The sequence below is a fragment of the Melospiza melodia genome, chromosome 2 (assembly GCF_035770615.1).
Source record: "Melospiza melodia melodia isolate bMelMel2 chromosome 2, bMelMel2.pri, whole genome shotgun sequence".
NCBI lineage: Eukaryota > Metazoa > Chordata > Aves > Passeriformes > Passerellidae > Melospiza > Melospiza melodia.
This window is the reverse complement of record NC_086195.1, coordinates 56,745,119-56,771,278: the sequence shown is the minus strand read 5'-3', so window position 1 is coordinate 56,771,278 and position 26,160 is coordinate 56,745,119. Positions and strand designations below refer to the sequence as shown.

Genomic DNA, 26,160 nt, shown 5'->3' with positions numbered 1-26,160 from the left:
AGTGCTGTAAAGAATTTTGTGGGAGAATGCACTTCCTGAAGAGAAGTAAGCCGGTACTGGAAGTATAGACCTAACAAGAGTGGATATTCTTTGCTCTTGAAAACAAGAATCTCAGTTACATTATTTTTCCCCCTCCAGTTAATGAGCCTTATTTGAAGTGGCTGTGGGAATCTGGTAGGCAAAACGTGCACCCATGTGTTCTGCAGAGCATCTTTTTTGGGAGGGTGCCTCTCAGTACTGGCTTGGTTCAGCCCAGCTCATCTGGAAGCCTGTTGAGGTCGTGCTAGCCTAGTTACTGTAAAGAATGCAGGAATCACCCTTTTGTGTAAGTACCCTTTGTAGCTCTCATGCTCAGGAGAACGTTCTGCAGTTTGGATATAAGCAGATTTTATATGTTGATTTTATATATAAACTATATGTCTGTGGCTATAAAAATCAAGCATCTGAGCTGGTGTTAAAAAAGCAGTGTAAGTGTTCTTTCAGAAGCTTGTATGCTGTTACTGTCTCAAGCCAGTGACCTTCTAGCAAATTATTTTCCTGCTACTGTATGGAGATGTTCAGCTTTCAAGGTTTTCAGGAGTGTTTTCTTACCTTATTAATATAACAGAAAAATAGATATCTTGTTTCTCTGCAATTCTGCAATCCTGCTTTGTGCTGTGGGAAATGATGCATTAGGTTTTTTAATGCGATCACTGCTGCTCTGTGTAGTTTAAGTCATCAACTGGTTAAGGGCTGCCTTGAATGCATCAGCTTTTATAGGGCAGATAGTCAGCAGTTCAAATGCAGTCCTTGTTAGAATTGCTGCTCTGCATATTGTGAAATGTTTCTATATTGGTTATTTTATTCATATTTTGAAAGGCATTAAAAAAACCTGTTGTTTGTCACCCCTTCTCTTATAACTGTACCCTGTGCTTTGGGAAAACCTGGAATTTGTTTTGTAATCAAAGTATTTCCTTCCCTCCTGCATTTTCTGACTGAGTTGCTGTTAGATTAATTTCTCTAAATCAAATATTATGGAACATTCAGCATCATTTCATTTAAAACAGTGTAGTTGAAACCACTGTCCAAGCACAGAGTGTGGATTTGTAAACTGAAGTTCGGAGAGGTGGAGAGGGAGAGCAGAAGTAATATTGATGTAAAAGGCCATGTGGTAACTTAGTATTAAGATAGAATTTTCAGTCCTGGGTTTTTTTTATACAGAATGGTGGATTGTTATCTGTGAAGCTTGTTCATTAATGCAGTAATGAAATACCAAATTTTGCTAAACAGCATCCTTTGCCATCCATTACTGGAGGCAAACGGCTTGAGTTGTGCTATTTGTAGTCGGTTTGAGCTTGTTGCTTTATAACTGAATGCTTTGTTATTTGAAACAAAAAATATACCTGAAAATTTGATAGTGACTTGACCTTTGGACCACAGAATAAGACAGATTTTGAAAATGGTTTCTGGTTGATGGATTTTTTTTGTCTAGTGCATGAAAAAAAAATCAAAAACCTGAACACCAGCCCTTGAATGGGTAAAAAGCGTTTAACCTATGCTTTCTTTTCTAGCATGTAACTTCTGGTGTTTCCCTGCATGACCTCTTAGTTTCATTTGGTGAAGAGTTGAAAGAGGATAACATTTCTCTATGGTTACTAACTCTGCAAAAATTAAATTAAAGCAGATAGTTTGTACTTGTTTAGATATCCCACTATTACAATCAATTGGATCATGGAATTGTAACACAGTCAGTTGGTACTGCTTATGGCATTTGCATGCTTCCTGTTGGCATTTCTTCAAAATCTCTGTGTTTGGAGTTTTCGCTTCTGTTTGGGTTATATGCTTTTTTTCTCTGTCAATATCAAAATAAAAATAATTTTCATTGAGTTAGCAGTCTGTATGGTTGAACCAGCACAGCTGGTGGATACTGGTGAAGCTCAGTGATTAGTTGTCTCTTTGATTTTGGTGTGTTTAGTTGCATCCTGAAAATCAAGTATATAAGTGTTCATCTTTGTAGTAAGTGACAGCTCATATTTTGTTGCAAGTTTGCAGTGAGACTGATTTGAGGTGACCTCTCTAACTATAAAACAACTGGAATATGTTTGCAGTAGCCATGTGAAATGCAAGTCCACGAACCATTAGAAGTGCAAGGATTCTTAGCAGCCTTTGGCAGTTGCTTCTAAAAAAGTACATTCTTTAGAAGAAAAAGGATTGCTGGAAGTAGAAAATGTGTAAACAAGGGCTGACTATGTACATGTCAGGCATGCTTGTTTTTGGTGTTTGCTGATGTGAGGAGGATGCATTGGCCTGGTCACTGTCTCTGTACAAGAGATGTTGCGCATTGTGACTCCGGTAATCATTATTTCCCTACAGTTAATTGACTACTGATATTAATATATATATATACTCTGTTATATTCTCTATCTTAAGATATATGTAAATATACTCTGTTCTCAGTACCTTACTGAAAATGCTAACTTCTGTCCTGAGAGTATCCAACGCCTCTTGCTTTTGAGTGGTGTCACAGTTAGGAGGTCCCAGTTCTGCACCACGGCTGCAATGGTTGTGTACATTGCTATCACATTAGTCAATGTTGTGGAAGCCAAACCAAGTTGGTGAGCTCAGTTGTGTCATTCCTAGCAATACCAGTAGATGTGTTTTTAAGAATGTCTTAGAAGCAGATAGGGTGGGGATGGGGGGTTGTTTTTGTATTTTATTTGTTTTCTTCTCCAGGTGTTTAAAGCATGGTAGCTTTAGAAATAGTTAGAAAGTCTTTTTTAGGATGCCTTTGCTCAAGCCTGAAAACTTTCTGGAAAGAAATTTAATGCAACTTCCTGAATTCCCCTTCGTTAGAATAGTGACTAGCCAAATTTAAGTACTCAAGGTGTACAAGAAATCAAACTTTCAAGGGCCTTTCTGCGCTTCACTACATTATGAAACCATCATTGTGCAAAATTACTTATAAATTAGGATCACACAGGCTCAAACTTGATGCTTTTTTCTTTTTGAGAGTGTCTAGAGGTTTTTTATTTGTGTAGTTCTTCAATGCTTCTTTTTATTTTTTAATATTTCTCTGGCATTTTCTTTATGCCATAGTTTCTCTTTCATTGGCAAAAATGTACTACAGTGGTTTTGTTAAGTATTAAAGAAAAAAACCAAAGGTTTTTTATTTTCTGTGTGGGAATATTTGATTTTGTTAACATTTTTCATTGTTCATTAAAAGTTTTAAATTAGTGTATAATGTTTTAACATTCTTCATTATGTGAAAACTCATTTCAACAAATCACAGGGGACTGCCTTATTAACCACATTCCATAGATCATGCATTGTTTATAGGCTGAAAAGTGGAAATAAAATCAATGGTCAGACACTCTATATGCTTTATTAAGCACTCCCTTTTCCACTTCACTTCTTCACTAGTTAATCCCCCCTCTAAATCTCCCTCCCAGATATTGAAGTTTTCTAAATATACTTTTAGCTCAAGGAAGAGGTTTTATTATCTAGGATTGGAATATTATCCATCAGAATGACAATTCTTTCCAGCTACTTATCTTCGGCTTGTCAGTCTTACAGGAATTTGATGGATTGTGCATGAGGTCACGTGGATTCTCTTAAATTTTTTTCCCCAAAGTGATTTTACTGATGGAACCACTTGTTTAAAGCAACCCCTCTCATTTTCTTGTTTCCTTACTTTAATTGCTGTCAGAGGTAATAATATGATGCATCTTTGTGAATACTGCTAATGGTGGAAAAGGGAACTTGAAAAGCTTGACATGCTTCTGAGAATGGTTGTGAGCAGATAGTTCTTCTGTCATGTTTTCTAAACAGGAGAATGGTGTAAACGCTTCCCAGAGTGATGCTGTCAGTCATCACACTAGTACTGTTTATTGTGACCTGGCATTTAATCAAGATTTGTGTATACATATTCTGTAAAATTATTCCAGATGTGCAAGAGGATAATTAACTTTCGTCCCTAAGTACCCTTCTCTCCTCCTCCTCAGCGATCCATTTGTGATTTTCCTAAACTTAGATCAGGCCATCATAAGACCTAAATGTTGCTTAACTGCGAAGAGGAAATCTTTTCAGGTCTCTTAATTGCAAATTCTTGCAGTTTGGGGTAGAAGGAGTACCTGTTTCAGTGCCAGTTGCTGCTTTCGATGTTGAAGGATAACAATGAACTATTTTAGCAGTTGTGCCACATCTCTGTTTAGTTTTACCCCGATATAAAATTAAAAATGCAAAAATAGAATGTGTAAAGTGTTTTAATTAGACTTGGCAAGACAAGCCACTTGTATAGCTACTTGCATGTAAACATGGAGGTTTTTCTGGAGAGAAACCTTACAGGAATGAGGCAGGTGGAAGATCCTCAGGATCTTGAGTGGAAAGAAGAATTAGTGGTGCAGTTTTGCATGGTTACTCCTCAGAGTTCAGAGCTTTAGCCTCTGAAAGGATAGTGCACTACAGAGCTATAGCATGTATGCTGAGTATGTTGTGCATGTATGGTTGCCTTCAGGACCACACAGGGTTTCACAGCTAGCAGCTGCTGCATCTTCAGCAGGACTGTAGCCAGTTAAAGCCTATATCTGGTTATTTTAACTTGGCTCCAGAATGGTTAAAATATGAAGAAAAACATCTTGCCTTGTTCAATGTGGTGCAAAGAAGCCGCTGGTGCTCAATTTTTCTTTTGCAAATCTGTGAGTTTTGTGATAAACCAAGAAGTCTTAAACCAAACTGTCTGTTAAATTCTATTTTTATGGCAATTGTGTACACGTGTCAAAATACATCTCATTATCACAAGAGTAGAAAGAGGAATGCATTAAATTGAATTTTTTTGAACACTTTTGTACTAAGTTTAGTGATGATCAGTTTTTGTCTTTTTCCTAAATATATTTGAAAATTTAAAATAAAGCGTTTCCATTACTTTATATCTTCATTTTTAAAGAGAAGTTCTCCAGTCCTCCTACATAAAGCATCATTTCCTTCTTGCTAGGAAGAAGGTACAGCAAAGCTGATGTGTGGAGAGCCTGGTTCAAGCATGGCTTAAAGAATGAGGCCATGAAAATATACAGCTGATGGAGGGGTAAAAGGCAACTGTGAAGCAGCAGTTCCCAGGCTTGATTTTGTGAATAACTAGGTTCTCAGGCACCTTTTCTATAAACAGCAGGATTCTCAGACAGTCTTCTCATAACAGTCCTTGGCTGCTCTGGGAACAGATATGAAGGTTTTGAGAACAGATATGAAGGTTTTGAGAACTTTTCATATCACAGTGAGAACACTAATTTTGGTTTCAATAAACAACCACGGGTATTGTAAACAAAAGGAGGGGTTAGAGTTTTCTCTGTAACCTATCGTGAGCTCGGATTTTGCAATATACATGAAGTCAATTAACACTATTATAAAAGATGACTGATTTGATCAATAAATCGGAGTCGATGCTGATCAACAACAAGATGGGTCGTCTCCCTTCGCTTTCAACATAATGGTGACCTCTCCGACGTGATACAGCAATGTACCACGAAGAAGCGAAGAAACGGGTCAGGTCCTAAGCAGCGGGACGGCAGAAACGCAAAAAGAAGCTGAAGACGCGTCGTGCCTCAGGTGATCGTAAAGGTGAGCCTGACTGATGCGTGCTGCCGCGACCTTGAAGAGGCTGCGTTCAGCGCTGATTAATTAGGTATGGAAAGGCAAGCAGCATATGAATTATTGACTGTCTTTTTACAAAAAAGGCAAGTTAAGGGGGTAGATTGGCAAAAGGATTTAACAGGACTTTGGACTTACGGCTATGCTGGAGGGGTTTTCCTTAAACCCCATATGGTTTACGAGTTAACGGAATGGCGTGAATTTGGTGATGTATTATGGGAGGCTAGTTTAGCGAGTGATAAAACTGCCAAGAAGCCAAGCAAGCCATGGCGGGTGATGTACGGTGCACTGTTTCACTATGTCTCTGAGTGCAAGACAGCGGCCGCAGCTCGTGGCGCCTGTGGCGCTGGGCTACTCCAAACTCGGCATGGGCGCTCCGCCATGGGGAGCAGCCGCGGCGAGCGACCGCCTGAAATGTTGCGCTGTAGCGGCAGGAGCGGAGGCAGTGGCAGGGAGAGCGGAGCCGCTGTGCGGGAGCGGAGCCGCCGCTGTGGGAGCCGCGCCGCTGTGGGGGGAGCGACCCAACCAGCGGTGTCTGCAGCGCACGCTGTGATTCAGCCCGCCGATGAATCTTGCGAAACAAAAAGCCCAGCGCGGGGGGGGGATTTTTCACCTGCTCCGACACAAGCGCCGCGGGACCAGAGCACTTTTACAGCGGGAGTGCTTCTCCCTCCGCTCTGCAGCCGGCAAAAGCTTCAGCGTGAGACCTAACAGCATAATAAATGTGATTCCTGTCAACAAAAGAAAAGATCCCTGCTGCAAACGGGAAACCAGTGATAATAAACAAACGACACCAAAGGCTATCAGGACGTTTTCCACCTAAGTCAAAGGGACTTTTGTTCTTCCCAGCAGACTGTGAAAGAGAAATGCGCGTAAATGAATGCGGGAGACAAATTTCGGTCGATTTTGGCTCAGCATTGGTTATGCTGTCTTGATATCACCTGTATTAACATAGACTTTAAACATCAGAAGCATAGACTTTAATCGGTGGAACATCAGACTCCAAAACTGTATTTTGAAAAATTTAAAAATGTTAAGATGTGTTGGATTGATTGCATGAGTGAGATTGTATGAGTGTGCTTTTTGGTATAGAAATGCTATAGCAAACACGTGAAAAAAGTTGTTTTAGCTTAGTATTTTAGAATCAGGCCTGTAAGTAAGTTATAGTAAATGCTATATTTTATTTTTATAAGTTTTATTTGTTGTTAAGTAGTTGAAGTTGGATTGTCTATTAAGTGTCATTAAAAATTAAATACTGTTAAGATTAAATTATATTAGGTTTAAGTTAAGTTAGATTCTGTTAAGTTTGAATTATATTTGGTTTAAGTTGTGTAGCATTTAAAGTCAGTTGATTTTGTTAAAGTTCTATTAGATTTAAGTGATTTTACATGATTTACAAATAAGTCTGTTAAGTTTAAATTATTTTAAGTGCTTTAAGTGCTGTTAAGTTTGATTTATGCTAGGTGTTTATTTTATGATTTGCATTTGTTGGGAACCTTATAGAGATACTGAGTGTGCTTTTAAATGCTTGTACTTATTTTACCTTGTCTTTGTAGTTGTATCCAAAATATGGTTGGTAGGATGATAGACAAAACTTGGCAAACTAACCTCCTTTCTCAAAAAGAGAAAAAAAAAAACGGGGGAAGTGGAGAGCCTGGTTCAAGCATGGCTTAAAGAATGAGGCCATGAAAATATACAGCTGATGGAGGGGTAAAAGGCAACTGTGAAGCAGCAGTTCCCAGGCTTGATTTTGTGAATAACTAGGTTCTCAGGCACCTTTTCTATAAACAGCAGGATTCTCAGACAGTCTTCTCATAACAGTCTTTGGCTGCTCTGGGAACAGATATGAAGGTTTTGAGAACAGATATGAAGGTTTTGAGAACTTTTCATATCACAGTGAGAACACTAATTTTGGTTTCAATAAACAACCACGGGTATTGTAAACAAAAGGAGGGGTTAGAGTTTTCTCTGTAACCTATCGTGAGCTCGGATTTTGCAATATACATGAAGTCAATTAACACTATTATAAAAGATGACTGATTTGATCAATAAATCGGAGTCGATGCTGATCAACAACAAGATGGGTCGTCTCCCTTCACTTTCAACACTGATGGAGAAGTATAAAGTTCACAGACAGTTTTTACTGACTGAGTTTTCACATACTGACCTCCTACATGCTCTCACTATACTTCTAATGATAAATTTGGCACTTAAAAATTCAAATTTTCTGCTATCTCCTAGTTCATAATCTTGTTAATCAGTAATACATAATGCTTATTTTATTGGTTGTATTCATAGAGGGTCAGAAGTGCAGCAACATCTTTGTTTTGATGGAATATCTACAGGGCAAAATTAGGAATGAAGTGCCTTTTAAAACAGATTGTGTGTTAAACTTTATGATGCTAGAATGACGCCAAGTCATTCAAAATGGGGAAACTCCAAATAGTCCCCGCTGTAATTTTGAAATTAGATTAGAAAATTAATGTTAGAAATCAAGATGATACTGTATGCCACCTACACCAGGAGAAGGAGCTTGCTGGTGCACAGATGTGGATTGGGACTGTTTCATCAGTTGGATGACAACCTTTAAAGAGGGAAAGAGGGTTAGAAATATATATAAGTCTTTCTTCTTTTTTTTTTTTTTTTTTTTTTTTTTTTGTTCAGGTACCCAAACCAGGAGCTTCCTCCTTGACAGCTTCTGTTGATTCCATGGTACCAAAAACTATTTTTACCTGTGGCTGCTGCTGTTTCTTCCCTCTCCCTACCTTGCATCCCCTGCGTTGCTCAGGCTCCACTGGCTGGTAGGCGATGCCCATCCTTGACCCAGCAAAGGGCAGCTGGGATGGGAACCTGGGCTGCAGCCCAACAGGGGTACAGTGAGCACTAGCAGAGAGTGGGGCAGGGGAGGGGCAGCTGCTCTCCAGAGGCAAGATGGTGCTGCCACCATGGATCTGCAGGTTAGACTATGCAGTCTCATTTATGAACTGGAAAAGGAAGTGGGAAGTGTTGAGTGTAGTGTTAATTTAGCATGTGAATTATTAGTATGATTGGACAATATTTTTGCCTCTTAGTTGACATATGTGAGGCTTGTGAAATTTCATGTGGTCCTAGTGTGGGGAGGAGTTTGAAGACGTTCCAGAAGGTTTGAAGCCCATCCTGACCATGACCATTGCTTATTGTCATAGTGTTTTTTGCATGACCGTCTGTGTGTTATTTTTTCATTTATTCATCATCTGTTTCTGTTGTGTAGCACTTAAAGCACTGAAGCACAGCAGTGTTTATTTTTAAGAACGTGTTGGTGCAGATTGTAAAGTAAATGCTGTGTCTTGGGAAGTGGGCAACCTGTATGTGCCAGCCAAACAAAGACACAGAGCATGAGTTGTCATTGTGAATCAGCCTAGCCAGCAGATCAGAGGGGCTTCTGCATCATGTACCACTGAGCACACAGTCCTCTCACAGACTTCTCATGTAAATCACTTTTCGCTGTGCCTAGCCTGTCCTTGTAGGCTCCTTTTGCCAGCATACTATTTAAGCAAGTCATACCTGTCCCTGGCATCTTACTCACATAGTTTCCATAGCGTCAGTAAGTGAAAGTCTTGCAGCACAGTCTTACACAGCTGATGTCCCTACTGTTCTTTTAGTAGTTGTCAGTTTAGTTAGTACATCACAGCACAGGAAACACATATCTTACCTGCTCTGACAACTTAATAATTTTAGATCATTATTTTAAAATGGTATTATATTTTGGATGCTAAATTTAGGATTCCTAAGTGTTACTCTTTTGTGTAAAATTCGGTGGCTGAAAGCTAAGACTGGAGTTCCAGACAGGATGATTGTAAAGCTGGTTGTACAGATTAAAATTATAAAGTGCTAATTATCACTAGCCCAGCATGTGGCCTGTATTGTAAATAAAAACAGTGAAATTTTGTTGTAATGACTTATTAAATTTTGTACTTTTGCTGTAAAAACAAGAATCAGCCTCTGTCTCCTCTCACCCTCTCCTGTCACCCCACTGAGCTGCCAACATTTTAAAAAACAAAATGCTTACTGTGCTTTTGTCCTGTTTCTGTCTTTTCCCATAATTTCATTAACTGTCTAAGGGTGCCCCACAGCAGATAAATCAATCCAAGCTGGGGCAGTCATAATTCCACCTGTCGTCCACTTCTTGCCCTGCCATTGGCAGTGGCACCAAGAGCTGCCTCCTCAGAGAGGTGGGTTGATGCAACCCAGCACTGTGTGGTGGCAGTGGATTGGGGGACACTCTGCAGCCAGCTTGTTCCTTGTGCCATGTTCCTGTGCACCACTCTGGTGTGACTGCTCTTCTCAGGGTTGGGATGGTTTCTGCCTCTCTGGTTGGTGTTCAAGATTGTTTAAAATGCAAGCATGGGTTGGCAATGCTGATGAAAGAAGCAGTTGCTGGTGTTCCCCTACTGTCTTACCCCTCTGTCAAGGAAGGCACTGCTGCATATGCACACTCAAATAAATTTGAGGAGTGCTCTCGGTTAAAACCAACAGCTATTTTTATGCCAAGTCCCTGCTCTGGTTGGTCAGGTTGTTTCGTAAATGTTGCCTCCATTACCAGGAAGGGTGTGAGAACATGTGGCCAAAAGTGAGAGGTAGACAAGGCTTGCTTTTGTCTGTGGCTGTGCTAATTTAAAGTGCTTTCAAGTGTTTATTGAGCTATGGCCTTGCTTGTGACACTGTGGGCTATTTTATGTTGTGAAACGTCTGTAATGGAATGAAATTCCCAAACCAGTGTGTTACTGAGGAAAGCAAATGGCATTAAGATCAAAGTGGACTGTGTGCTTCCTGGCTTGGTAAGAAAATTAATTCTGACAGTGGAACAGTTTGCTTCCTGAAAAACATCACTCTGTGGAATTTGGTGGAAACAGCAGTGAGTTTGGAGGATGCAAATAAGGGCATTTGAAAATACTTGAAAAAGCTATTTAGACTTTGATGTCTCTGTGATTTAATTCCTCAGTGTTTCTTATTCATGGAACTCTTTTGTCTTTGTGTAAACTTTCTTGCCCACACTGAGAAAAGCAAAAAGCATGTGTGTGTCTTTTAGTGGTATGCTGAGAAAAAGTAAGGAAATGCAGAGCACAGGAGCTGAACAGAACAGGGGAAATTATAGTAATGCATTGAATCAGAGAGAGTTGTGTATTTGAAGTTAAAATGAATGTTTTAAAATACCCTTTCTTGCTTACATGACTCTTATAGATTTGGTTCTACATTTGTTTAGTTAAACTTTCAATTACATCCAATATTTAGTCTCAATCATACAGAAAATAATAGCTTATATATGTAAAATCTTCTCAGGAAACCCCCTGGTTAAATTGAGTCTGTTCAAAAGCTAGTGCCATGTGTTAAAATTGAGATTGGTGTTTTGATATGCATCGGCTATTCTTTATAGGTTATAATATTGAACTGTCTAATGTCTTTATCATTCACTCTTCTCCAAGTAAAGAAAGGAAAAGTATTCACTGGTCTAAAAAATTATTTTAAACATGTTTTGATAGTGAGAAGAAGTTTAGTGGTCACTAATAGCAACTGTTCTCCAGGAGGAAAAGCACTGTTTTAGTCTTCCATAACTAAAAAGTACAGTTAATTTTTTTTGGTGGGTATTAATAACTTAGCACCCACTCCTGCATGTTCAGTATTCTTTCGTTTTATTAAATTCCACATTTTCTTCAACTATCAAAATCCTTAGGATTTGTTATGTTTGTGTTGGTCTGACTCCTCTGTTTTGTTGATGTAAAGAACTTGGCTCTAAGAAATTGTTTTCAACCATTGGCATGTTGCATCAGACATCAGTGTGCCATGGCCCAGGGCTCATATGAGCTCTGTCAGGAGGGTTCATCCAGGCTGCATTCAGAGGTGCCTGGAGAGCAGATGGATCCTTCTCCTGATGGCAGCAGTCTGCCTTCCTCTGCCAGCTGCTTAAGAGATGTCCATGTTTCTAACACAAGTTTTGGTGACGAGCTGAATTTTTCCTCTTTGCTGTGAACTTGGTCCCCGGGACATGTGAGATTGGATGCACATCTGCAGCCCCTCCACATGTCAGGTGTGATGTGTGCACACTGTGCACCCAGTGACCTGGTGCTTCCACAAAGGACTTAATCTATCCTGCAAGTGTGGGAGGCCTGTGGTGTGACAGAGAACTCTGAAAGAAAGCAGGAGACTTGTTCAGGTGTGTACTGACAACACAGGTTGTCAGCCCATCCAGGAATAATTGACTAGGGGATTGATGTCTGTCTTCTGTGTGTTCTTAGATATTCTACTCTCACAGGTTAACAGAAGCAAAAGATTCTGTGGCACTTCATGACTTGCAAATGAATGAAGTGGCTACTGTCCTGTATGCTGCCATAGTGAAAAGAATTGCACTTTTTCTTGGAGAAATTGCTGAGTATTGCAGATTGCTCCCTTGAAGCTGGTTGTGTGTATGTGTCTCTGGAATTCATCAGTGATGTATAAAGAAGTGTGGTAGAAATGATGAAGTGCCACGTTACATAGAGAGGCTCAAGAACTGCCCTTTTATAGTACCAATACAGCAGGATGTGGGTTCACGGATCTGCAAGTTTCACTGGAATTGTGCTTTTTAAAATTTTCCAAATAGCTTGTGTGTGATGCTGCTGCCCTTGGCAGACTGTATATGCCATGGTAATCTTCAGATTCTTCAGACATGAAGTGTCTGGCATTTCTAACCTAAGTGAAATACAATAAAAAGATCTAAAGTGTCCATTCAGAATAAGCTACTTTAAAAAATCTACTTTATAGCAGTTCAGCACAACTGCTGTTCCTTTCCCTGACTTTCTAGTATGATTGGACAGCAGGTTCTTTAATATGCATAGAGGAGTATTTTTCCTTTCATGTTTTTAAGAAACTGAAAGGAAAAATACTCCTCTGCAACAAAAGGGAGGTTTGAGATTGATGTTTCCATTGAATTGTGTGAAGGAAATCAGAAAGTTTTTCTCTCTAGCCATGGGTAACAATACATTGTTCCAAACTACAAGAGGTGATGTTGTAATTTTTTATTTTTGATGTGTCTTTAAAAGAAAAGTCACAATTTTTAAAACTTTAAGTATTTTATTTGCATTTTCTCACCTAAATGTGTTTTGGAGTTCTTTTGCTTTTCTCGTCAGAAAGCTGTGCGTTGTTCATCATGAACATTTAAGAAATACTATTTGTGTGGTGACTGCATTGCAATAACAGGCCTATTGAAATGAGAAATAATTAACTTCTATGCATTATAGTTCATGCAGGGATTTTTATTTCTCTTAAAATGCATTCAGAACAGTGTATCTGCCCATACAGGTGAATGCTAGTATGATTTCATATTCAGAAGGGCACTGTGTCAGTGTATTTGCACAGTATTTTCAATCTGTGAATGAATAAGCAATTGCTTACCCCATCACAGGAAAGGAAAAGGACAGAACTGGTTAACGGCTCATTGCTTTTGTTTAGGACATAGCCTGAAACTGACTGCTGCTTGTGTTGATAATTATTTTTATATCTGCAGTATAAAGAGTTTTGAAATGCTAATTCCATGTATCACCATGAATGTATTTGTTATTTATGTAAAAAAATTTGTTATTTATGTAAAAAAATTCCATGCACTTTATAGTGTGTGTATTTGCTTGTGAAAAGCCATTTTACTAGAAAAGGAGTCTTTTATTGTTAAGTGTTAGCGTGTTAAGACTAATCAGAAATCTGACATTTGAATGCATGGCAGCTAATAAACCAAGGCCATACAGACTCTGCATGATAAAGCTTTCACTTTTCTTTGGGTTATAACATGCCTTTAGAAAGAAACCAGGATTATAGTGATATATAAAACATGCGGTGTAGGTTATCTCTTTGTAATGTTGAACAATGGTGTGTTGTGTTAGAAAAACTCTAACTTAGAAAAGTAATTGATCAGCTGTCATCCAAATAGAAATCATATTTGCTATGAGATAGAACAAAGTGTTTTAAAGCAAATTGCATTATTGAAAATATGGCTGAAGAACAGCTTCACAAATACAAGTTTTGATTTTACTAAGCAGATATTCCAGTTAACTTTTCCGAGTATGTATAATTTTCATTCCAGACTGCTAGCAAGATAAACAGCTGCAGTTTGCATCTGCATCCATTTATGATTCTGTGTATGCTAGCAGTACTTTAGATTTGTAACCTGCAGCTATCTTTCAATGTGCTCAGATTATAAGGAGAATAGTTTTTGTTAGCAAAAATTAGTTGTGTTTACAAATAGATTAATCAGACCTAATTAACTTCAACACAGGGGTTTGTTTTTTCTGCATTGCTTCAGTGCATTGGACTTACTTTTCCACTCAGCCTTACATGTAATACATTTAAGAATTTTGAAATTTAGTTAAATTTCTTAAGTGTACGTACAGTTTTTGGACCTAAAGCTCAGCTTGCCTTTTCATATTCAGTAGAGGAACTACATGTATTATTGTGTAATATTAAACACTTAACTGTCACAACAAATTTCTGTCAATAGGAATCATGCTGAGCATTGTGAACATTACTCTAAGAACATTCACATTTCTAAACCAGCACAGAAATTGCTCTATTTGTGCTACATATCGGGTGAAATGCATGTATAGCTGTTGAGTAATAGAATTTATCAGTTTGCTCTTTATAATTTAGTGTTGACAATACACAATTTGTGATGTTGTTTTCCATTAAATTAGTTTTAGTACTGTTATTGCTGTTTAAAATTAATACTCAAATATTAGGTAGAAGGCTCCAGGTTGGAGTCACAGGAAAATTCAAAAAAATTGAGTGTGTTCTCCAAATAGGAGTGAATTGCAGGATTAAAATAGTGGTACAGTAGAAAACAACATAATTTGTAGTTTGGTAGTAGTCAGAGCTTTATTTAATATGCTGTATTTTATTTGCTGTCCACTGGCTTTGTACTTCTTTTTCATTGTATTGTGAGTACAGTAACTCAGAAAAACCAATGTGCTCTTGTTTTATTGTCAGGTTTCTGTGTCCTTTTCTGCACCTGTTTCCTTCTGTACTGAGGTGTTGAGGAAATACAAAATAGCAGGGACACTTCCTTTACTGTCCATGCTGTTTTGTAAGTCATTATGGATGACTTTCCATCTCATTGAGGAAGTTGTAGCAGTTCTGTGGTTGCCTGTGATGATAAGCTAAGCAAAAGGCAATGGTAGTTGAGTGGTATTTGTCACCATTGCTGTGTCATTTGCGTGTGAGTTACCTTGGAGTTTTCTCACAATGTGGTTTGCATGGTGTGGTATGAGGCTTTGAAGATGAACATGGGAGCTGATTTCTGTCTGTTCTTTCCTAGGTGATGGGTGTGGACATACTGTGCTGGGCCCTGAGAGCGGGACCCTGGCCTCCATAAACTACCCCCAGACCTCTCCCAATAGCACTGTGTGTGAGTGGGAAATCCGTGTGAAGCCTGGGCAGCAAGTTCAGCTCAAGTTTGGTGATTTTGACATTGATGACACCGATTCCTGTCATTCCAGTTACCTGAGAGTTCATAATGGCATTGGCCCCAACAGGACAGAAATAGGTAGGAGCTTTAATTGTCAGTATTTGAGAACTGTTGTCTTGTAGAGAACTCAGGTGTATTGTGTTACTTTTGTTACTTTTTAACACCAGCTGCATCATAAATGCAACACAGATCCTGTAATAATCTTAGATTCTTGAGATTCTCAAAGGAAGCTCCACTGCAATGTGGGTTTATTTTCTCTTGACATTTCCTAGTAGATTGCAAAGTTCTTGAAAACAGTGAAGAGGGAACTGTAAAACTAGAATCATCTTAATTAAAAAAAAAGGTGCAAATATCTATCTATCTATCTATCTATCTATCTGTCTATCTATCTATCTATCTATCTGTCTGTCTGTCTGTCTGTCTGTCTGTCTGTCTGTCTATCTATCTATCTGTCTATCTGTCTAATCTATCTATCTTTATCTTACCTGAAAGGCCTTTCTTTTTAAATGGATTTACTCTGATTTCAGCTGTTCATCTTGGTGGTGTTAAAGGATGACAGGCTTCAAAAGGCATATAGTCCAAATATCCTCCATCCTCTGATAATGTTTTTCGTTTCATTTTCTTCGGGGATAATTTCACCACTAGAAGTCAGTGTTTTTTTTTCAAATAGCAGTATGATGTTCTCATCTACATCAAGGTGTATGTAGGGTGTTTAGACTCTAACAGTTACTTTGCATAAAACTGAAAATGAATTGTCATTCTTCTTTTTCTAAAATTAGCTATTATGCAGATGAACTTTATTTTCTTTCCTAAAACTTTAATTTGGAGAGGGAGAAAAAGGTTTACTTCACTGAGACTGTTTTTGTGCAAATCAAATGCTGATCCCAGTAAATTGAGTCTTTTTCTAAAGAGGCTAGTGGAGTGTTAGGTTTATTAACCCTCTTTTCCGACTGTTACCTAGGTAAGTGTGTGTGAAAATAAGTATGTGCTTGGAGCTGTTGAGCCAGACTTGGTGTAAAATAGGAAACACTGAATACCTTAAATGGCAAGGAATATCAAGTTCTGATAAGTCTATTACTCACTTTTACAAGGGACTTAATGGGTTCAAGTAAATTCCTGCTTTATTTGTTTCCCTTGCTTTTCAGCTGTGGCCTGTTCGTGGAGCAGCACAGCATGTTGGGAAATGTGTGTGTTGTTCTGCTCTTAATAAATTAAGTCAAAGGACAGACAGTGATGTTAACAGTGGCAAATGCAGATGAGGCAAGATTTGGGGTGTTTTTTTAATGTTTGAAGCAACAGACACTGGAGAGATTAAACAGTGACTTGAATTTTCTTGGGAAAATTCTGGACTTATCCCAAGTTTTTCCATTCAAGACTGCTGGCATGGTCTACCATTAAAATACTTGTTTTACGTAAAATCTGAAATTCGGTCATACCTTTTTTAACCCAAAATGACTTAAAAGTTGGCTGGTTAGATTAAAAAATAAATTGTTAGTGGGTTCATTGATAAACAGAGAGGGTTTCTAATGAAACTTTTAAGGGCTAGTGCTTATTCCGAGCCTGTTGAGTATTTATAAAGAAATAAAAAGAAGATTCAAATGCTCAGTGTTAGGTTTGTCTCTAGTGTAAGTGAGATCTAGAGGAGTTTGTGAAATTTCAGTACAGTCAAATCACTATGCATCTGCAGTCAGATGTACTTATTTAAGACATGAGAGTTTCCTCTCGTGCTGTATTGTAGCTGTACAAAAGCACTCGGGATCCTTCAATGCGTAAGTACAGACAAAATAGCAATATTACATCTTCTGCACACACCTTCTGACAAAGGTGTTGCTGTCATCATGCTTTGTCCATTCCTAGTGCTTCCTTTTTAAAAGATTGTAAAAAATCAGGCAAGAGGCCAGAGAAGAGTTAGAAAAATGATTTGTAGTCTCAAAAGTATGCCGTGCTATGAATCATGAAGAGCATCACTCTACAGTTTTTCAAAGGCTGTATGTCCATGGGGCAAGCAGCACTGGAGAGTTTATCCAAGCTGGATTTAAATAGCTTGCATTTTGTATTTGCCTGAAGAAGGGGTTTTAAGAGGAGTCTCATGATGGTCACCAATGTAACAAGATCCAGTGGCTGGAAACAAAACTTTAAAAGAAAGTTTTCTGGTTTTTTTATTAGAAGATACCCTTGCTTTGTTAAAAAAAATCTCACTAAGCAACATCTAGAAAGCTCTGAATAATGACAGGAATTTGTATTTTAACTTTTAAATTTTTTAAAATTATTTTGATAGTGTTTGGGAGTGCAGTTCACTTTTTAAAGGAAATTGCCGTACGTCTTATATTTATTTTGTATTATATTTTTTAAGAACTGTTCCGGGAGGACTCTGTAAATCCACTTCCTCTACATTAGTATGGTAATTTGCCTTTATTTGAGGAAGGAGTCTTGCCTCTTTTTCTGCTATTTCTGCTATATGATAACATACTCATTATGAGGAAAGCAAGTGGAATAATGAGCTGAAACAGAGGCAGCGTCATTTACTGCTGGTGATTATCCACTTTGCTTATCCACTGCAGAATCTTAAATAGGGGTATAGATGGTTTCTACAATATCGAATGATCATGGTAGCCTGTAGAACAGAAGATTATTTTTTCTAAACAAGTTAATTAACTGGTCAGTATCTTTACTAAAGCTTCTAGTTAGTAGGACTGTAGAATTCCATATTGACTGGGACGTGTTTAACAGCCATTCATCCATTAATGTGGTATCAATTCTAGAACTTCATAGGGCGAATACTGTCAATATCTGTGGACTCCAGCAGTTGAAATGGTGTTATTTTTGTTCATTTTTTATGACAAGAGAAGCACCCAGGTACAGAACCTTTGTTATGTATTGTCTCAGGCGGATCCCCGACCAAGGAGTAACGTGCATTGACTCCATGATTGCAGAAGGCTGAGCAAATGCTTTATTAAGTTATACTATATTATACTACATACTACACTAATACTATACTATACTAAAGAAAAACCTGTGACCCTTACAGACAGTCATGACACAGCTTTGACCTAACTGGTCAATCAGTCCAAAACACCATCACCAGTGTCCAATTAACAAATCCCTTTTGGTAAACAATCTCCATAACACATTCCCCATGTGCCATACAACAGATGCAGCAAGTGAAAATAAGAACTATTTTTCTTCTTTGTCTGAGCTTTCTCACAGACTTTCAGCTTCCCAGGAAAATCCTGGGAGAGAGAATTAAGTCTCTCTCTGTTCAAAGAATATGTGAATACCACAGTTAGGTTTTTTAGGTGTGACAAAATCGAAAGTGAGCTAACTGGTAATTTATGTTGATGGTGCTTACCTGTGATATGATGTATGTATGATACTGCTGAAATGCAGTGAGCTGTGCCTGCTGCTGTCCAGAATTAGGGAAAGTATGTGACAAAAGCCATGCAGGAGTCTATGAGGAGGAAATGCTTCAGCAGCTTTGGGAAAAGGAGGACTTTTTTCTCATTTGCTTTGGTAGATGCTTCTCATTGTCCTAACTTGATCCTTTTCCTTGTGAGATTCCTCATGTTCTTTGAAGCTCTGAGTGTGGAGGTTATGCATGGCTAGAGATGAATGGGACGAGGTCACATTTATCTGCAGATATTGGGGTATTCCAGACCTTTGACAGTGACAAAACAAATGTGGAACGCACAGTCTGCCATTTGCTTTAAATGACTGCTAAGCGTTATTTAGTGTCATTCTCATGTATTTGCTTTTGAATATACACCAGAACTAATGTGAGCCTACACTGCAGATGAAATAAGAGGCTGGAAATTGCATAAGATGCTTATTACATGTGTTGTTTTGGGTCAATATTTATTCTCCTCCTTCTCTCCACAGGAAAATACTGTGGATTTGGCTTTCAAATGGATGGTTTAATTACTTCAAAAAGTAATGAAGTCACAGTACAGTTCATGAGTGGAATTCACACTTCTGGACGTGGATTTCTTGCAGCTTATTCAACCACTGGCAAATTAGGTATTTATGATTATTCGGTGATTTTTCTCTGCTGGCAGAATTAGAGCTGTCTAGTAAAAACAGAACCAGTTCATTTACTCCCACATTCTTACAAATTAACTTCTAAAAATTTAGTACATTCTTCATGATACTTCTGTGTAGGAAATTTGACTGCCTACCTAAAAGTTGCTGTAGTTCTAAAGAAATGGTAACAAAGCTTACCTTGAATAGCAGAGGAAAAATGTCAGTTGTCTGTTATAAATGAAAGGACTGCTTCAGATTCAGGACAAAAATGCATTTTTTCAGGTAGTAGTCAAGGTGGCAGATAGCTAACAAGTTTTCTTATCAAACTGTATATATTTTACACAGACTAACCTCGTGGAAATTTTTATTTCAGTAGCAGCATCCTGTACTCCTTTAACTTTCATGTCATAATCTATGGACTAGATTTTTTGTCTTTTTCTTGGGTTTTTTCCCCCTGGTTTTGGTTCTTCTAAGCCTCTGAAAGAGGCTGCTGCATTTGTTTTGCATCTCCTCCCACTCATTGTAAAGGTGAGTGATAACACGTGGTCTGCAAGGAAATGAAGGAGCAGCAACAACTGCCTCAGGAGGCAAAAAATCCTATCTGGAAGTTATTTTAAAAAGAGCAGATAAAGAGTCTCAGTTTTTAATTTTGTAGAGTATTTGATGCTTTCCTCTCTGTATTTTGGACTGTATGTTGATACACAGCAGACAAAACCAAGAAATTTGTGGTATCAGTCATGGATGCCAGTAACACAGCATTCTAACATTTGTTCTCTATGGTGCTTGTGTTCAGCACTGCAGAACAATTAAATGGTGAGAACACAGGCCTCTTTATCTTATTAATTTAATGTTATGAAAAGAACATATGTTTCTGTTTCAGATTTGTCTCTGAAATATAGCTATAAATTAAAATTAAGCTACAAAGAAAATGAATTTTGTAGTATTATCTAGAGTCATATTCTCAGTAGATTTCCCAGTGACTCAGACAATTAGCAAGGTTCTACTGTGATACAAAATCTGTTGCAAGAAAATTTAGTAGGAAGGTGTTTTTTCATTCTGAGACTTTGTTAAGCCTCAGAGGCTCAAATGTATGTATTTGTGCAGTTTAAAAAGCATATTCAACCTTTTGTCTTTTTCATCCTTTTGACTTACATTTTTTCTTTCCAGACTTAATTACCTGTTTAGACAATGCAAGTCACTTTTCCGAACCAGAATTCAAGTAAGACTGATTTTTACCTTTTTTCCTCCCAGTCTCTTTAATTAAGTAATTTAAGTGTTTCTACTTTGCTTTGTCACATATTCTGATGCAGCTTGAAAATTGGCCATCCAGACAACTTGAGACACAAACTAATTAGGGGTTAGAGCTGAAGAATTTTGACATTTGCACTCCTCCTTCCTCCTCCTGTCTCTCCCATTTGTGTTATTTACATGCAGTATACAGTAGAACCTTGTTAATTTGCACTAACACATAGGAGCTAATATCTCATTTTCATAGAAAAAATATTGCTTTTATGAATACATTTTAGCAGGTACACAACTTAATTACTGAAATTTGTATTACAGTTACCTACAGTTACCTAATGTCACCATTAAATGATGACATGTGTTAGAAATTGCAGACCCATTTCAGAGTTTGGTGCTCATTAATGAGGTTCCGTGGAGACATGGAATGCTCTACATTCTGAAGGGGAACGTTTTCCTGTTGTCTCCTTCCCTGTTTCCATCTAATGCAAGGCCAGTCTGTTTAAAGCTGCAGACTACTGTGAAGTGTCAAAGCTTAATTTTTGGAGAACTTAAGCTGTAGCAACCTGGAACATTTCAAAGTGCAACCTTTGCATTTCTCCTTCATTTTTCCCAGTTCCAGAATAGGGCTCTTGTTGTAGGTTGTGGCCTTAGTCAATGTGTGACAAAGTCTCTGAATCCCCCTATTTTCATGGAACCTACAGCATTGCTTCAGTTGTTGCTGAGTTGGGGTGAAAATGTTGATGTGTTTGCTCCACTCTACTTTTAGCTCTTGAAGATGTAATAATTTTCATGTGTGCAGTATGAAATGGTCCTAGAACATGAACACAGGCCTGCTCCAGAGGTGCTGGTGTCTTGCCTTGTGCTTTTTATGTGCTAGTGGTAATTTGGCCAGTGTTTATGATCTAAGCATTGCCAAAAGCTGTTACAGAATAGCATTACTTTTCAGATGCTTTATTTAAGGGTGCCAAACAAATAGATATGAAGGCCTCTAGTTCATAAAATAAAATTCTTTAATATTTTTAGTTATATGACTTTGAATTTACAGGAGCCACATAGTATTCATAATATAAAATGCTGGCCTTATTAGTTCATCATATTGAGACTGGAACTGTACTTTCAGCTGGGACTTATTTTAAAACATTTTCAAACGTCTGTCCTCCTGTTGTGTACATGTGAGTATTTTTGGTCTGATTTGATAGATCTTCAGTTAGAAGATATCATTACATAGTGATACATGAATAGCAGAGTCTTGTAAATCAAAACCACAACTTTTTTATAACTGTAAGAGAGTTGTAGGTGCATGCCTATCCTGACTTGATAGTTTCTTCTCTTTCAGTAAGTATTGTCCAGCTGGATGTGTGATTCCTTTTGCTGATATTTCAGGCACTATTCCTCATGGATACAGAGATGTAAGTGAAAATACCATGGGCTCAAATGAATTTTCATAAAACACATGGTAGATAATGCAAGTCAGTTGTAGTTGTTTGCATTGGTTGTGCTTCCTGTATGCTGGGATTTGTGCCTTCTAAAAGTGAATAACATGGTACTCATTTTTTAGCACTGGTGCTAAATGACAGGTGCTTCAGATCTTGCCATCTCCAAGAAGTGGAGTAGCGTAGTGGAGTCTCAAATACTTTCATAAGTCCTGCAGAGAAGGGTGGATCAATCAAAAGATTGGGTTTTTTCTACTTCCTGTTTTCTTCTGGTTGGTTTTCTTAGGTTGGGAAATTGAGATTTATAAAGAAAGAACCAGTTATTTTAATTATGTCGTTTTATTTTTGACACTGTAATTCCTCTTTCAGCAGTGTCTTAGTGGTGATCTTAATTTTTGTTACACTTTAGAGATGAAATACTGTTTATGCTGAGCAGCTATAAAATAATTTGCAAAACAAATTTAATACTGTAAGAGTATTTCTGTAAATTGGTAATTAACATCTTTAATAATGTATTGTTTACTTAAAATAATGCAAAACCCCATACAGTATTATTCTAATGTAAGCCTTTGCCGGTCAAATAATGAACTTGCCATAGGATGGGGGGATGTTTGCTTTGTTTATTATAAGTGATTATAATTTTACTAGCAGCCTACTAAAAATTACATTAAATCCTTGGTTTTTATTTTAAAATACTCTTTTAATAAGCCCTTAGATGTAGCACAGAGGTAAGACAATGTAAAAATGTTAGTAGCCAAAGATTTTAGTATTAAATACAAACTTAAAATGTGCCTGTTTCTTTTCTTCCCCAAATAGTTGTAAATCCCAGGCTACTTGCTTAATCACCCGCATGTAAAAATGTCACCACAGTGTAACTTTGTTACATGTTCTGGTCCCCCAGTGAGTCCTCACTAAGTGGCTGCAAGGTAATTTTTGTAGCTAATAACAATATTAAATTGATTCTCTGCCTCACAAATTTGCAGCATCTGCAGGAGTTCTGCTTGTTGGGACTTTTTTTACAAAATCTGGAATCATTGTTTTCTATGGAGGAAAATGAAACCTTTTCATAAGGAAACTTAATGAAATAAATGCCCTATGACTTTATTTTTGTGTACTTTATCAACGAAAAAAGGCTGTGAATTTCCCAGAAGTCAGGCTGTGTGGAAAAAAATGAAATTTTCCAGCACTTTAGACCAAATTTCAGGTTGAGGTTTCTTATGCATCTCTTTCAAATGTATGGGAACTGTTTGCTGCTTTAAAAAATATACAAAATCTTGATTCCTTTCTGTGTGACCCTAATGTTCAGAGTCCTTGAGGGCTTGGAGCTCTCACTACTGACATCTGGTGAGCAGGGAGGAGAGAGCTGCATCTCCTACTAAATCCCATGCTCTTACTTTAATGGAGAGGGGAGCTATGTTGATCCTAGACGTTTTGGATGTGAGCTTACTCTGGGCAAGCCTGATGGACTTCGTGTGATAAGGGCTGCTCACTGTGGCACCTGTAGCCTGCAAGCCAGGGAAGTGTCACTATGACGTTTGTTAGTAGATTCTGTCATCCAAGGAGAAAAGGCAAGAACATGATACCCTATGTCATGGTTTGACACTGGCGCAACACCAGTGCCCCCATGAAAATATATTCTCCCCAGTGGCTGCTGTGAGATGTGACCAGAAATAGATCAAAGCAGGCTTCAGCTTAGGAATAAAGGAAAAAACTTTATTAACTTACAATATGTAAAAAGGAACACACAGAACTCAGAATAAAAACCTTCCCAAAACATTGCTCCTCCTCCCCCCAGTTCCCACCACAGCACAGTGAGATAAAACCTTATATTCTCAATCCAGCTGCCACCCCTCAGATAATCAACTCTCAGTTCATCACCGCCCCTCAGCCAGGGTGCATGGCTTCCCCCACCCCCACCCAGCTACTGGGGAGGGGCGGTGAAACTACTTCACCACTAGAACCAAGAAGAGAAAGTTCCCCTGGGAGTGCTCTGCTTTAACCCCTGTTTTCTCAGAAGCAGTCATGTCTTCAATGGCCACACCAGGTACCAATATTCAAATCTGACCACTGATTGGTTTAGCCACAACCTCCCTGTCAAGAACTCACTTCCCTGTCAACCCACAACACCCTGCAAAAACATTTTTTATTACTTGTCTCCACTGACTTGTACAACATAGGTAATTGACTTGTTTAAGATGAGTTGTATGCATGTATTACTGTGGCTTTACATGGATCAGTGCTGGATGGTTAAACCATGTTTAAACACAAGATATAATAAAAAACCCCTTGGCTGAAAGCTACAAAATCTGCAGTGCCTCACCCCTTAATTGTGAGAAAATAAACAAACATACTCTCAATGTTCTATTAAAATTTTTTCTATGTGTTTACATGTTTTGTTGTCAAATATAATTTATTATAGGCTGAGCCTGGCTGTCTGGCTTTTTCAGACTGATTCACCTTGGTGTTGGTTTGAGGTCATTTAATTACAACAGTTACATTCTAAATGCAGCTGGGGAGGACACAGTGAAATGTAGGGCCTTCTTCTTGTGTTTTCATAAATTCATAATAAAGATGAGTACTTTCTAAATAACCAAGACAACACTTAACTAAAAATAGTATTTTAATGTAATAATAACAAAAACTGTAGCTGGACAGTGTAGCATTTACAATATATGGTGTGGTGTTTAATTTATTCACTTAGTAGTATGAAATTTTCTTTCCCTTCCTTCTTCAAGTCGTCATCACTTTGTATGGCCGGTGTTCATGCAGGTGTCGTGTCAAATACTCTGGGTGGTCAAATTAATGTTGTAATCAGCAAGGGCATTCGATACTATGAAGGCTCCTTGGCTAACAATGTCACCTCAAAAGTGTAAGTGTATTTCCTTATCTTTAGCACCTTAGGTCTTGGTTGTGTCTCATTGTGGGATAAATTTCAGCTCGTGGAGCTATATGTTCCCTGGACAGCTTCTCTTCTCTAAGTTTCTCAGACTTTTGCTGTAGTGTAATTGTTTTACCAAATTGTTTTACCAATTGTTTAATCTCTAGACCAGGAATTTTCATTTTCCAAATTCTGCAAGGAGTTTTTACCTTCTTGGCTATTAATTCCTACTGGTCTGCAGCAAAACAGTAATTTAATTGCAGCTTTTCATTTTTAGGAAAAGACTGTGGCTTGTCATTGTATCTCAAGACCCACAAATGAAAGCAATCACAGGAGATTGATTTGTGTTACTATGATTAGCTTAATTTGAAAAGAAAGCATTTTAATGAAGTCTTGCATTTTGCTGGGTAGATGTTTGTTTGAAAGTATTTAACCCAGCATCTCTGGACTTTATTTCATTTGGGAAGGTGTCTGTACTGAAAGTGCTGCAACTCACTGGCAGGATGTGTTAATCATCAAGTGCTTGTTCAGACACATGTGTATATATTTCAGTGGCAAGCAGTCAGACAAGAAAAATAAATTGAAGACAGTTTGTTTCAATTTTTCTCACTGGGTACTGCAAAACATCATCTTTTCTTCTCTGCAGGGGACCCTTGTCTACAAATCTCTTCACCTTTAAGACAAGTGGTAAGTGGTATCACATGTGTTACATGTTACTACTTTCATACAAAGTTTGTGGATAGAAGTGGGTGTGCAGATATTTGATTTCTTAATTTTTGTTCTTATTTGTGAGACCTTTCCTTACTGTATTCTTCAATAAAAAATGTCTATTTTTGTATTGTTTTACTATGTCAACTTGATGATTAATCATCACTAATTTATAGGTACAGCAGTGTTTCAAGTAAGCCTTGCTTATGTACAGAAAGAGATTGTTTCAGTCTAATTAAATAAATTAGCTGTAGTTTTCTTAGTGCAAGCTAGGTTTTCTGTAAGTCACTTTAAATGCCATCTTTGAGTGGATGTTGGAAATACTGTGAAGACTGTGGCCTTTCTTTAGTCTCTTTAACTGTTTTAATAACAATTTAAAAACCATAAAACCATCACATCTGTTTTTCATAAAGATAAAAAAAGAAAGGGAGGGGGAATCATGCACATACTTCTCAAAATAAATAAATGCTTTTCCTAATACATAAATCAGAGGCACAGTGAAGGAGGATATAAAGACAGGAATCTGATGGGAAGGAGTGTTTGATGATGGAAGTGTATAAATAAACAAAAATTAGAAAATACAGTGCACATATTAATAATTAATAAAAATTTTAAAATTATTTCTCTCTCAGGTATCTGCAAGAGCTGAGAGAAGGAATTACAGGTCTAGTATCCTTATGCATAAAGAATATTAAACACAGTGATCCAGGCAGGGTTTGCTGGGTTTTTTTGTCTTTCACAATGTGATCTGATAGTATGTATGAAAGTAATTAAATGGCCTGGAAATTGGAAGA

At 37.8% G+C, this 26,160-nt stretch overlaps 1 protein-coding gene across 2 annotated transcripts in view; it reads left to right on the top strand.

Annotated features, from left to right (window-relative positions):
• Window positions 1–26,160, top strand: part of DCBLD2 (discoidin, CUB and LCCL domain containing 2) — a 44,904-nt gene that overhangs the window by 4,648 nt on the left and 14,096 nt on the right. For both annotated transcript variants that reach the window (XM_063148260.1, XM_063148259.1), the window contains exons 2-7: window positions 14,936–15,163; window positions 18,962–19,099; window positions 20,270–20,321; window positions 21,684–21,756; window positions 24,516–24,649; window positions 25,305–25,345. In XM_063148260.1, the coding sequence (XP_063004330.1) occupies window positions 14,936–15,163; window positions 18,962–19,099; window positions 20,270–20,321; window positions 21,684–21,756; window positions 24,516–24,649; window positions 25,305–25,345 (666 nt within the window). The remainder of the gene's footprint in view (window positions 1–14,935; window positions 15,164–18,961; window positions 19,100–20,269; window positions 20,322–21,683; window positions 21,757–24,515; window positions 24,650–25,304; window positions 25,346–26,160) is intronic.